General features: G+C 38.9%; 1 protein-coding gene across 2 annotated transcripts in view; it reads right to left on the minus strand.

Annotated features, from left to right (window-relative positions):
* WASHC5 (WASH complex subunit 5) overlaps nt 1–13,220 on the minus strand; it is a 46,224-nt gene that overhangs the window by 17,521 nt on the left and 15,483 nt on the right. For both annotated transcript variants that reach the window (XM_087825485.1, XM_016216064.2), the window contains exons 10-18: nt 12,674–12,803; nt 9,862–9,974; nt 8,328–8,494; nt 8,176–8,251; nt 7,157–7,267; nt 6,065–6,205; nt 4,944–5,024; nt 1,449–1,550; nt 67–246 (exon numbers count right to left, since the gene is read on the minus strand). In XM_087825485.1, coding sequence (XP_087681611.1) covers nt 67–246; nt 1,449–1,550; nt 4,944–5,024; nt 6,065–6,205; nt 7,157–7,267; nt 8,176–8,251; nt 8,328–8,494; nt 9,862–9,974; nt 12,674–12,803 — 1,101 coding nt within the window. The remainder of the gene's footprint in view (nt 1–66; nt 247–1,448; nt 1,551–4,943; nt 5,025–6,064; nt 6,206–7,156; nt 7,268–8,175; nt 8,252–8,327; nt 8,495–9,861; nt 9,975–12,673; nt 12,804–13,220) is intronic.

A 13,220-nucleotide genomic window follows, 5' to 3' on the forward strand; every position in this document is an offset into this window, starting at 1 on the left:
AGGGTATGTATTTTAGAAGTCAGAAATAACAAATATAGTTAAGAATTTAACAATGTATTTAGATACCTTTGTTCTTAAGAAGTTATTACACTCCTGCTCCACATTATAATTTATAATACGAGATACTTCCTCCTGCCAAATCTTGAGAGCATAAATGTTGACGTAGTCCTGTATATATTCAAAAGAACGGTGAAATCCATCCATGGTAGCTCCCAACTCTTTCAGCTTGGGCATCAATTCACTTGGCTGGGCAAAAGGGGAAACACAATTCTATCATATTGCAGTAGAATGTTAACCACTAATATCTATATTGGACTTTAAATGATACCCTAAGATAGTTCAGGACAGCTTTGGAAATATGTACTCACTTCCTACCTATCTAGGACGAGTGGTAACCGATGTCCGACATTCAGGAAAAGAATAGATCTCATTCATTTGGGAAGGAAGCCTCATACAAAAGAATATAAAAAATGCATGTTGACTTCTCTTACATCATTTGATGAATATGTCTATCTTAAAACACTTTTTAAATGGTTTTATCTTAAAACTATTTTAAATGGAATTTACGGAGATGAAAAGTACCCTATATATAAATTTCAGGCCTATTTCTTTTTTCTCCTGAGAAAAATTACCATATCCTTAACATATTAAAAAAAATAAAAACATACAGCCTTTATGGTTCCTATCTGCTTTAGGCTTAACAAGTACTTTTTTTTTTAATCCTCACCTGAGGACATTTTTTTTCATTACTTTTCAGATAGAGTAGAAGGGGGGTACAGAGAGAGAGAGAGAGAAATATCAATGTGAGAGATACATTGATTGGTTGCCTTCTCCATGCAACCCAATCGGGGTCGGGGATCGAGCCTGCAACTGAGGTACGTGCCCTTGGCTGGAGTTGAACCCAGGACCCTTCAGTTTGCCGGCCAACTCTCTAACCACTGAGACAAACTGGCCAGGGCATGTTAACAAGTTCTTTTAACTAGAAGAAGTCATTCTGAATTACAAACATCAGTTCAATTCTTAAATTTGGGGGTCAGTAGGTGAAGAACAAAAGTACTGATTTCAAAAAGGGTTTTCCTATAATATGACTAGATTACAATACTGGATCAAAAAGCACATCTGTTGCCCTGGCAGGTGGCTCAGCTGGTTGGAGCACTGTCCCATTCACCAAAAGGCTGCGGGTGCAACCCCTGGTTGGGGCATGTACGGGAGACATCCAATTGCTGTTTCTCTCTGTCTCTCTCCCTTCCACTCTCTCTCAAATCAATAAAAACATATCCTTGAATGAGAATTAAAAAAAAAAAGCACACCCGTTGACAGTATGGAAAATCATGTCAGATATCTGTTAGGAGGAAAGGTCTTGGTCATAACAGTTACACGTGGTACTCTAGTCCATTTTTAAAAACTGAACAGACAGAAAGAATGGACTCATCCTGCTTATCTGGTACCTTGGCTCGAGGGTTGAAGATCAGTCCCCGGTGAAGAGCAAAAGCGACACGTTTAACAAGCTCCTTCCTTATTCCGTCTTCCAGCAATTGTTTGGGATCCACCTGAGAGCAAATCGAAGAGTAATAAATGGCAGTGAGGAAAAGCTGGTCCTGAAGAGTCCGGAGGAAGGACAGTTCCCAGAGTGCACAGCGGAGTGCTTTCTACCTCTTTCCTTAAGGATGGGGACTGTTGTCTTTTCCTGTCCTCTGTGACCTTGTGTAGCTAGGACCAGAATTGTTAGACCTGTTACCTCTTTAGGACCTGGTTTATCTTAGTAAAACTCATAATGATAATTTTACAACATGGCATTTCAAAGGTGGTGGGTATGGAAAGTTTTACGTTGCCTTACATTTAAATCATTTTGTTAAAAGTAAAATTTCCTTTTCTGATCACCAGGAAGGAGTGGAATAAAGGGCCTGAATTCAGTCTTTCCTCTGGGTGTTATCTCAGGGAATCTATAGGCATAGGGGCAAATGCTGGTTTTGGGTTGGATGCTCTGCAGGTTTAAGAATTCTCTTTCTTTCAACACTCTTAGAATGGTGTTTGTAATTAGGGAGATAAAATATGAAAGCAAATCTGTTATCTAAGCTTATTTTGCTGATTCTTTTTTTCAGGTAATGAGAAAGCTTTTGTTATTCTCCCAAAAGACAGTTTCCTATCAGATCCATAAAACATCAAATAGCTTTAAGGTACTCCTTTAAATTCCTTGAGACTTGTCTCCTTTTTAAATTTGTAAAGAACCATTATTTCTAAAAGTGATAAAGATAATTGATGGGTTTTATCTGGGTCTGGTTATGTCTAAACTTCAAGAAAGATAAATGCAATGAAAGTCACAGAAATTACAAAGGCCAGAAAAACATATTGAATGCCATCATGGCTCTGCAATCAGTAAAATCCAGACTGGGGAGAAACTACAGGTCAAAGGCCTTGGGTTCCTCAACAGAAAAAAAACGAAACCTGGAGATGAAAAGAAACTTAAAAGACATGATATATATTTTTAAATGCAAACTAGAGTGTAGAGAGATTTACTTTTGGATAACAGAACTATAAACAACACATGAGGGGAGGATCGGGGTGGGAGCTGGCTAAATTATGTCTGTTGACTTGGGTTGGTGAAAATGAGTGATATTTACCTTCCAATAACCCATTAAGCTACACAATTGTTTCTGCAGCTTTCAGTATCTATCCTCTATTTTATAATAAAAAGGTAAATTATAAATAAATATAATCAATGAGAATAAAATCAAAGAAGTACTATGAAGGCTTCAGAGAAACATTCCTTATAAAACAGATTAATGAAGAAGTAAATGTTTTCAGGATCTAAAGTCTCCAATGGACCTTCCAGTTCTCCCTAGACTTTCACTAATCCATGGAGTGTACAGCAAAGAGAAAGCCCCTCACACACCCCTTTCCTCACATTTCTATCCCCTCCCCTAAAGTCAGCAGCAGTTACCATTTCCACATGGATCCTCCAGAACCTTCTCTATTCATTTACATACATAAATATTTGTCCTTAAATACATATTTAGTTTCAAAAATCTAAATGGGATAATACACACACACTGTTCTGCAATTTACTGTTTTCACTTTGATTCCTGGAAATCTTCCAGTGGCTAATTCTTTTTGAAGGCAGCAGAGCCATGCATAGCATGAGTGCACCATGATGTATTCAGCCAATCTCTTAAGGATAAATACTTAGATTATTACTATCTTTTGGGCTACCTCTAAAATGAACACATACCTCTGTGTATATCTCACTTGCTTTAAGTCATACTGACTAAAGTGAACTTACACTTTTTACAGGTGTTTGAAATAGATCCTGAACATTGGGAGGTTAAGATTAGTAAGGGCCTTGGGTTGTTAGACTGGCAAAGGCAGACTCCTGGGTGAAATGGAGTGGTATGATATCCCCTCTGCTCTCATTATCTGAAAGTGTGTGGCAAATGATTTACATTTTTCTTAAGCAGTCTTTCCTTTGATAATTAGTGCTAAATGTTAGGTTTTAGTACATCCTTCTTATACTGGTCACTTTGCATGTAAGATGCTTAATCTGGTCCTAGGATTTATCACTGCTTTATGGATTAGTCATAAGTGATAACCTGCATATAATTTCTGCATATCAACTGAATTCAACTGGCATCAGAACTAAAGTATGTTTAATAGATTCTACTAATATTCCAGGGTAAATGGTATTTCTTTTAAATCACTTCCAGAAAACACACACTAAAGTTCCGTATCTATTTAAGTTCATTTCCTGTATTTTCTTGGATTTTATTAACATAATTATTACCCTGGCAACTTGATAACTATACATTTTTAAAAAATCAGAAATGTTCAGACTCTACTGATATCAGATAAATGGAAAAGTAAATAAAAGCACCATGAACTATGTGAATGGGCACATCACTAATCATAGGATTATAAATTAAAGCAGTAGTGAGATACCACTTTGTACCTCTTGGGCGAGCAGAAATTAGACAGTGGGAAATAATAAGTATTGGGGAAAATGTGAGTAAATACAAAGGAAACAGTCATTTCAGAAAGCAACTCGGCAGTATTGAGGCAAATTAAGTATAAATATGCCCTATGACGCAGCGATCCATTTTGGGTACAGAGATTTCATTAATTCTTGTACAGGCCTGCAAAGGGGACATGTTCCGAGATGCTCATCTTTGACAGTTTATGATAAAGGAAAGGAGCATAGGTAAGACATTGGGCAACACAGGTGTCTGTCCCTAGGGCAATGGTTAAGTAAAATGTGAAATTCTGTGCAGCAATAAGAAGTAACCAACTACCTGACCCATAGCAACATAAACTTATTTCAAAAACAATACATAGTGAGAAAAGTTGGAGAAAGAATGAGAGACAGAGCACAATAATTTAGGTAAATAAAAAACACATACACACATAAAATAACACCACATGCTAAAAATAAGGAAACTTGAATGTTTAGGGACAGAAATCAAACATAAAGAGCGGGTGCTGTGGGGGATGGGCATGGGTATCAAGGAAATGAGAAAGAAAAAAATAAGAGAGGAGCTTACAGGCATCAGTGGTGACAATGACCTGACAATGACAATAGAGTATGATTATCTTAGCTCTCTGCACCTGGTGCAATATAAAAATACTAAAAAGAAAAAAGGGTGGCAGAAAGAGAGAGAAAATTAGCCAGCTATTCTGTCTAAGGGCATTAAACCATTTTTCTTTATTATAAAAAGTCAATAAAATGGATTTTTCTTAGATTTAGATAACTCTGGGGTATTATGAAAAATAAGAATTATAATGTTCTTTCCTCCTCCATCAATTCTTGAGTAATATGAAGCTCAAAAGCTGAATGTAGACAGCAGGGACACAAGATAATAATGTCATTCCCTGTTCCCCAAGGGATAAATACCACACTCATTCAAACTAAGAGTCTCACTACAGGCCACACAGACCAACATCAAAGCCGTTACCTTGATGATGCCGACCAAAGTTGTTTTCATCATTAAGATGCCTTCAGTAAAAATGGAAATAGCATGAGTCAGCTTGGCAACCTTTAACAAAGAGAAAGTGGTCAGTGAATTACTTCAGATAAGACCCATCATTTGTAGAGAAGCTAAAATAATTGCCTAATGGTCCTGGAATTGCCAAAGACAACAGGAAGGAGCAAGCAGGTTTAGGACCCTGTGTGCACGTCCTGGTCGGAAATGAGGCTTCGTGGTGTCACTGAGAGACATTATGGGAAACTGAGTCAGAAGACATTAAACAGTTCTTTAAACTTTGACCAATCAGTTCCCCTTCTTTGGGTCTCAGTTTCTCACGAGCAAAATGAGGGCAGGACTCAATGACATGGATGGTCCCTTTCAAGTAGAAAAGGCTTGTCAAGACTCTAAGAAGATATCTCCCCTTACTGCCATCTACATTTTTTCAAGCAACACCAGGAAACCCTGATAGGGTAGACAGACGCTATATTTCTGCGTTAGAGTAAGTGGAGCAATCCCACACTTGAAATCTAAGTTCCTGCTGTAATTTTCGGAGCTGTGTCAGAAGGTGTGACATTGACACTGGGATGAAACCTGCAGACACTGGACAGCACACTTCAGTTTTCATTTGATTTCACTTTTCACAGCTTCAAGTTCAGGGAAAAAGAAGAGCAGAGGTGTTTGGGAATAACAACCTCTGAGGCTGCTTAACTATTGCATGGACTTCAAAGTCTGGCTGTAGGAAATGGTTAATGGACCATATTATTGAGCCACTGGCTGGCCGTACAAAGCAGGAAGCCAAATGTAAAAAGTCTAGGCAATCTGGCCCCAGGAGAATAAGCCTGATTCACCAGGCTACTCAAGAGAAAAGTGATCAGCAGGCCTCCAATTTCCCTGAGAATACTCAGGCAGAAAGCCTTAAATGACACCAGTACAATGTAATAAAGGCACTACTGCAGCAAAATAGCAAACGTAGTTATCGCTGAGATTAGGAACAAACAAATCAGAATTGGCCTGACGGCCTCGGGGATATGGCAGGTGACACAGACCTGTGATATTTCATGGTTTGGGTTTTAAATATCGAAAGGCATAAGTCAAAGGGACAAAGCCACCTCATATCGCGGGCCCAGCTGAGCATAGTCCCTCAGCTTGTCCTTGTCCAGGCGGGTTGGCACCTCGATGATATGGTGGGTCTGAAGCTTTATGATCTTTAGGAGAGAAGTAAACATGCTTTCTGGAATGATCTGCAAAACCTTTAAGGACAGAGAAAAAATAAGGAAACAATTAAACACCTCTTTTCCTTTTCTTAGCTGGTAAGTGCTAGGATGACAGAAAGAAGGGTACCGGTGTGTCCAAAGCCAGTTGTCTACAGGCAGGGATGCTGAGGGACTTAAAAGGGCTCTTTCAATACCTGCTCTCAGGCACAGGGCTGCATTCCTTCAAACTTTAACTGCTCACAGGATATAAAGCTAATCCTCATGGAAATGTTGCCAAAAGATGTGTCTTTTCCATATTGCCAACTTTTATTTATTTTTTTTACAGGCAGATGGATACTTTTAATAAATTAATTAGTTTTTATTTTTTTATTACAGTTGACATTCAATATTCAGGTGTACAGCCGAGTTAGACATTTATACAACTTACACAGTGATCCCCCTGATAATTCTAGTTCCCACCTGGCACCATGTAACTATTGCAACATTACTGACTATATTCCCGGTGCTAACTGCTACAAACTTCTAAAAGATTGAGGCTCTGACATGTTAAGTGACATGGTTGGAGAGCACTTGGCTAGTATGTGACATAGGTTAATTTTGAATCCAGGTCCTGTTGCTCCATACTGCACAAGTTCTTGAAACAAGGATCAAAATCCCCCTGAAAACTTTAAGTTTCGAATAGGATGTGTTGGATCTAGATACAGCTCCCTTTGCCAACCAGCTCTGTGACTTTGAAGAAGCCACCGTAATCTGTTCCTCAGCTTCTACGTCTATAAAATAGGTTGAAACCATCCACATTTAAAAAACAGGAGTGAAAGTTCTTTGAAATAAAGATACACCTGCACATCCACAGTAATTTATGCTCAGCTATTACAAATTTCTGGTATCAAAATAGTAACTTTTTATAGGGTCCCAGGTATACCTTTGGTATTTAAATTAGCAATTATTTTGCCAAGAAAATAAATGTGATACTGATGCATTTCTTACCTTTCTCACATAGGACACCAATTCACCAGAATAATATTGAGACACACTGAGGAGGTCAGGGCTATTTGCTTGATTAATACGAAGAAGGGGAAGGTCAAGGGCAGAGGCAAGCTGGAAGAGAAAAGATGTATGTTTCTGTTTCAAAAAGTCCTAGAAATCTGTTTCCAGAAACAGTCACATTACCCGTGAGAGCAACAACCACTGAACTTCATCACTGTCATTAATAGTTTCTGGCACTGATGTAATTTTAAAAAATGAAAGTCTTTTGCTCCAGCAGTGGTTCTTAAATTGCAGTCTCTGGACCAGCAGTATCAAGAGCACCTGGGAACTTGCCACAGAGACCATTCTCTAGCCCCACCCAGACTTACTGAATCCGGCGCTCTGGGGGTGGGCCCAGCAATCTGTGTTGTGACAAGCTTCCTGGGGATTCTCATGCACCCTCAAGTTTGAAAGCCACCCTGCTACAAAAGACAGCTGGTCCTCTGGAAATCAGACATCCTGATGGATGGACTACCATATTACTAAGTCCAATCAAAGATGTCATGGCATGTAAGACATGCTGTTATTTATGTCCCCCACAGAAAGAGAAAAACATGCTGCCCGCCAGCATGGGCACCAAAGGGTTGCTGGTTCGATTCCTGGTCAGGGCACATGCCTGGGTTGCGGGCTTGAGCCCCAGTAGGGGGCACACAGGAGGCAGCAGATCAGTGACTTTCATTATTGATATTTCTCTCTCTCTCCTTCTCTCTTCCTCTCTCCGAAATAAATTAAAAAAAACAAAAACCAAGTAATTTTCTGGAAGATGCTCCAACTTATTAATTCACACTTCAAGTATTTCTGGTATCTTCTGAAACTGTGCTCCCATAGAAAAATTGTTAACAATTTTCAGTCTATAAAAATACCTTAATTATTCAGCTTTCTAAAGGGGTGAAATCTTGGGCTGACCTACTGAATGAGGAAATAATGAAGGCCACCTCTTTCCTAGTGCCTGAGAACGGGATCTCACTGTGCTCACTTACCTTTAGGAATGTAGCTCTGAGTTTAGTAACCATGGATGGGTTTACCCTTATGCTCTCTTGCATGATAGATGTGAAACTGTAAAAACAGGTAAATGGTAAGAAGACACTCACAGTGGTTTTATCAAGGGCAAATGTCAGACTATCCATATTACCTGTCAATCAACTGCCATGCGAAAGAAAGGTCGCCCGCGATGTGCATTGTGATCAGGACCTCCTCCTTAATGTTAATGGTCCGGATCATTTGGTGCAGAAACTTGCGAGTGTCAGCAAGAAACTGACACACTTGCAGATTTGATTCCAACTGGTGAAATTCCTGAACCTGTGTTATATAAATACATTTAATTTTAAAATCCTGAATGGCCTCTATGGTGTTCCTTTTTCTTTGAAAACACTTCAAATGAAGCACATTACTTACTAAGAAGTTCCTGGCAAAAATTTTTATTTCAAATTATAATTTTGGAAATGTGTAAGCCAAGTCACAAAGCCATGCACAACTGTCTAGGATTAGAAAATGAGCGGTGCTTCTTATATGACATAATAAGTGACTACTCCTGATTTCCATTTCAGAATCAATAAACAGGTATTGGGAAATCCTCTTAATTCTAAAGATTTACAGGCTTGCTAAAAAACAAAATAGGTTCCATCACAACTAAGGTGCTGGCATGTGGACACTATTAAGTTCCTTTGATGTACTTTTTAAAACAAAATAATGATTCTACCATGGCTTGAAATTTTAATGTATATAATTCAAGGGGCCTGGGCACATGCCAAAATAAATAACTAACACAAAGGGTAAAAAGCCACCCAAGGTTTACAAAGCTGTATATAGTTATACCTTAGACTAGAAATACCAAAAACAACCAGAATAAAAACAGTACAAGTAAGCAACTGTTCTGGAATGAGGTAATCTGGAACGCTAACATGCACTATTTTACTTTGTGGCCATTAATAGTAACCATCCTAAAAACCTTGCAAAATTAGGAACAAGCCTATAAAAAAGTCTGCCAAATGAAAAAAGTATTAATTATATCTTTAAAATTTACAATTATACCACTGCACAGGGTTACAGAGGAGCACAAGTGATGTTTTAAAAATAATGGAGTTTATGGTGACTGCTCTGACGTTTTTAGTCTCCATTGTAAACCTAGCTAAACACACACTTAATATTTTAAGAGTGTGAGGTATAATAATTCTTTTTCGTACAATCATTTTTGAGTAGATAAAAAACAATAAACTTTTTTCAAAAGAAGGAAATATACCATTTATAAGCATATGCTGATCATACAACTATTTTCACTTTTCTTGTATGCCTTTTAGCTTTTCTATGGCATGTTCCTTTTATAAACCTAAAAATGGTGCATACAATGCAATTTTCTTTTTGCTTTTACCTCCTTACCATAATTTCCCATGTTTCTATATTGTTTTCATAATTATTTTTCTGAGACATCATGTTTCCACAGTTGAAATATCATAATTTTTGCTACCATTCTCTTCTTGCTGGTTATTGAATTATTTTCCCAACTTTAGGACACTATTTCATACTAGAGTTGCGCATATTAATTCATATTCCTTCTGCTTTTGATAAAATATTTTCTTAGATATTCTATTTCCAGGAGTAGATTCCTGGGTGGGTCAAAAGATATGACTAATGATTCAAGAACTGTCATTTAAAAAGACTTTCCTTACCTCCTCTAAAGCTTGTATTAGTTGCACAGTTTTTCTACCTGCAGCTGTAGAATCATCATAATTTAAAGACAATATTTGTTTGGAGATCTCTCTGAACCAAGCCTGAAGATTTTCTATTAATACAGAAACAAAAAAAGACAACTGGCTTTGAATTTAATTAAATTATTCTTTACAAATCTAGTTCTTACAGAGCTTTTACTATGTGCCTACCACTGCTCTCAGGAATTATCCACAGTAACAACCAAAATGCCTGGGGCATGTGACCTAGAAGAAAAGATGAAACTTCCCACCTGAGTAGCTTAGTCTACAATACGTGGCAGAAAAGGTTTAAAGGCCCAAGTACAGGCTGCAAACTGATATATGCGAAGGTGGCAGGGGCAGTGGGGAGGAGGCAGGAAGGAACTGAAGGATGGGACCCAGGGTTACGGGGAGTTTTCTAGAGAAGTGAGGACGGGTACAGATCTAGAAAGGCAGATAGAGGACGAGAGATGGTTCATCCCTAGATGAAGGGACAAATGGGAACAGAGGCTTTGGGGCAAACATGGCAAAGGCATGTCTTGGGGAGAAAGAGGAGACAGACATGTCAGGAGTGTGAGGTATGAGCGGTGAGCCGTGGCGACATCTGAACTAATTAGTGTGCCCTATTTGCATTCACAAACCAGCTGGCATTTCACAGGGCAGAGAAAGGGAAGGGCATTAACATGCTCCGAGTACCTCAGTGTGTCAGGCAAAGATCTACACTTCGTCTTATTTATTCACAACTATCCACGGAAGCAGGAATTGGGACCCATTTCTCAGATGAGGAAGCTGATGCCCAGAAATATTAAGAATCCAATGCAGGGCTCCACTGTTACTAAATGGTAAAGCCAGGATTTTCACAACTGTTGGTCCCAGTTCAAAGGCTTTGCTCTTTTCAGCAAGGTGATTCTCTAAAGTTTATCAGCGGGATGATTTCACTTTAATAAAAGAGCTTAGGGGCTCATCATCTAAGTTACTGTAACTGACATGAAGAACGCTAGTTGTAATTTTAAAGACTTTCTGTAGAGCTGAGGGGCAGCGACGGAGCAGGAGAAAGAGAATGAGAGTTACGGTTTGAGGCAAGGAGCTGGGTCCAGCTCCAGACCTCTGCTACCTTAGGCACATGATTACATTCTTCAGCTTTGGGTTCCTTACATATAAAATGATGATAAAGAAGTTTCTCACAGGATTGCAAGGACCAAACAAGAAATATTTGGGAAAGTACTCCCTAAACTGAAAGATGCTATGTAGCCAGAAAAAGTATAAGGCGTTGTTTGGAATGACCTTTGAAACAATGCAGGTATTTATGAGGATTTAAGAGACCAGAACAAAGATTAATGTGCCCGATTCTAGGTAACTAATCTGGTTGGACTGTTACAGGTGGCTCTTTGTTTTTCAGTTACAAGATGGTGACCTGCAAAACATGTTGCCAATTTAAATCACATCATTAAAAAACTGGGCGACTTTTTTCAATAGGAATAATAACAAAATTTGGAAATATATTTTAGACAACCATTCCTCATCAAACAAAAGCCAAATACAGTAATCACAAACTCACATTGATTAAAAATAGAAAAGATTTTTTTAAAAATAAAAAGCTATACTATTAAGTAATTTTGCTGCAATACTATTGAAATGGACTTGATAGTTAAAACAAACATTAAACATTATAATTTGTCACCTTAAAATTCAGAGTGGTCTTACAGGGGCAATTTGAAAGGCTCCTATTTATATCAAAATCTGAAGCAATACCACAATTTTTCTGTAGATAAAATTTCCTGCCCTGGCCAGTTTGGCTCAGTGGTTAGAGAGTCAGCCTTCAGACTGAAGGGTCCCAGGTTCGATTCCAACCCTGGGCACGTATCTCAGCTGCACGCTCAATCTTCAGCCCTGGTAGGGGCGTGTACAGGAGGCAACCAATCCATGTGTCTCTCTCACACCAATGTCTGTCTCTTCTGTCTCTCTCTCTGAAAAGCAATGGAAAGAATATCCTGGGGTGAGGATTAAAAAAAAAAAATTTCCTAAAAGAGGCAGGATTAAAAGCAAAGTTAAACTTAAACTGGGTTTAGTTTCAAAACAGCCTGCAGGTCGCCTCTCCTGCCACTAGATGGCAGGCACAACAGTGAAAAAGAACCCAAGTTCAGAAGACAAGAATCTTCCATGTCATCTACGCTCGTGGTTATTCAGGTCCTTAGGTGAAGTATCCCTCTGAGAAGATCATGACAAGGACAGGTCCTTTTCCCCTCTCCCCAAATGCCCGTAAACTGACACACTAGTTTTGCATACTCTGTGGGGCTGGGGGGATGGATTATGGCTCTATAAAGACTATCTATGACCCAGAGAATAAGAACCCTTGATTTAGTTTAATCTCATATTTCAAAGAAAAGAACTGTGAAGTCCAGAGAGAATAGGAGATTGCTCAGGGATCTTCATTAGCAATGTCTTAGCATACAATGCTTGACAAATAAGGACTTTTGGCTTTGCCCATTTCTTTATATCTTTTTAAAGATCTTTAAAAATTGATTTTTAGAGAGAGAGGAAGGGAGAGGGAGAGAGGGAAACATTGATGTGAAAATGAAGCATCGATTGGCTACCTCCTGCATACCCCCCACCGGGGACTGAGCCCACAACCTGGGCATGCGCCCTGACTGGGAATCGAACCTGTCACCCTTCAGGGCACAGGTTGCAGGGGACAATGCTGGACCAACTGAGCCACACAGGCCAGGGCTCTGCCCATTCCTAATAATCTGTGTATACATTTCAAGCACACCAGCATTTCCTCTTCAGCAATTACCATTTTTCTCCACCCTGGTTAGGGGTTTCACTCCTGAAAAGACATCAGCAAGCTCTGTCATCCGCTCTGAGCCCTCCTTCTTATAATGCTCCCACTTGGCTTGCTTTTCTGAAAGCATTTGTTTGAACATCTGTTGAAGGGACAGAGAGATTTATTTACTTAAGAGAAAATCCAGATAAGGCAGTTTACTAAGAAAGCCTGAGTGACATCTAGTTTATTAGAAAAATATCATGCCTAACATTCACATTGCCTTGATGCCATCTCTTAAGCCTTACTTCTCTATACAGAGGGACAAAGCTACACCCTCCCTAAGGCAGTGGTTCTCAGATAAACTGCACGTGAGCACCCCCCGAAGGGCTTTCATGGTTTCAGATTCCTAAGCCCCAAACCTGAAGATTTTGCTTCATAAGGTTGTGGGTAGGCTCAGGAATCAGCATTTTAATGTGAAATTAAATTTGGTGACTACTGCTCTAAGGTCCTTTTGAGGTAACAATTTCTGTAATGCCCAATACAAATAGAGCAAAACAATGATAATAGGAATTTCTGA

The sequence above is a fragment of the Miniopterus natalensis genome, chromosome 16, assembly GCF_054644295.1.
Source record: "Miniopterus natalensis isolate mMinNat1 chromosome 16, mMinNat1.hap1, whole genome shotgun sequence".
NCBI lineage: Eukaryota > Metazoa > Chordata > Mammalia > Chiroptera > Miniopteridae > Miniopterus > Miniopterus natalensis.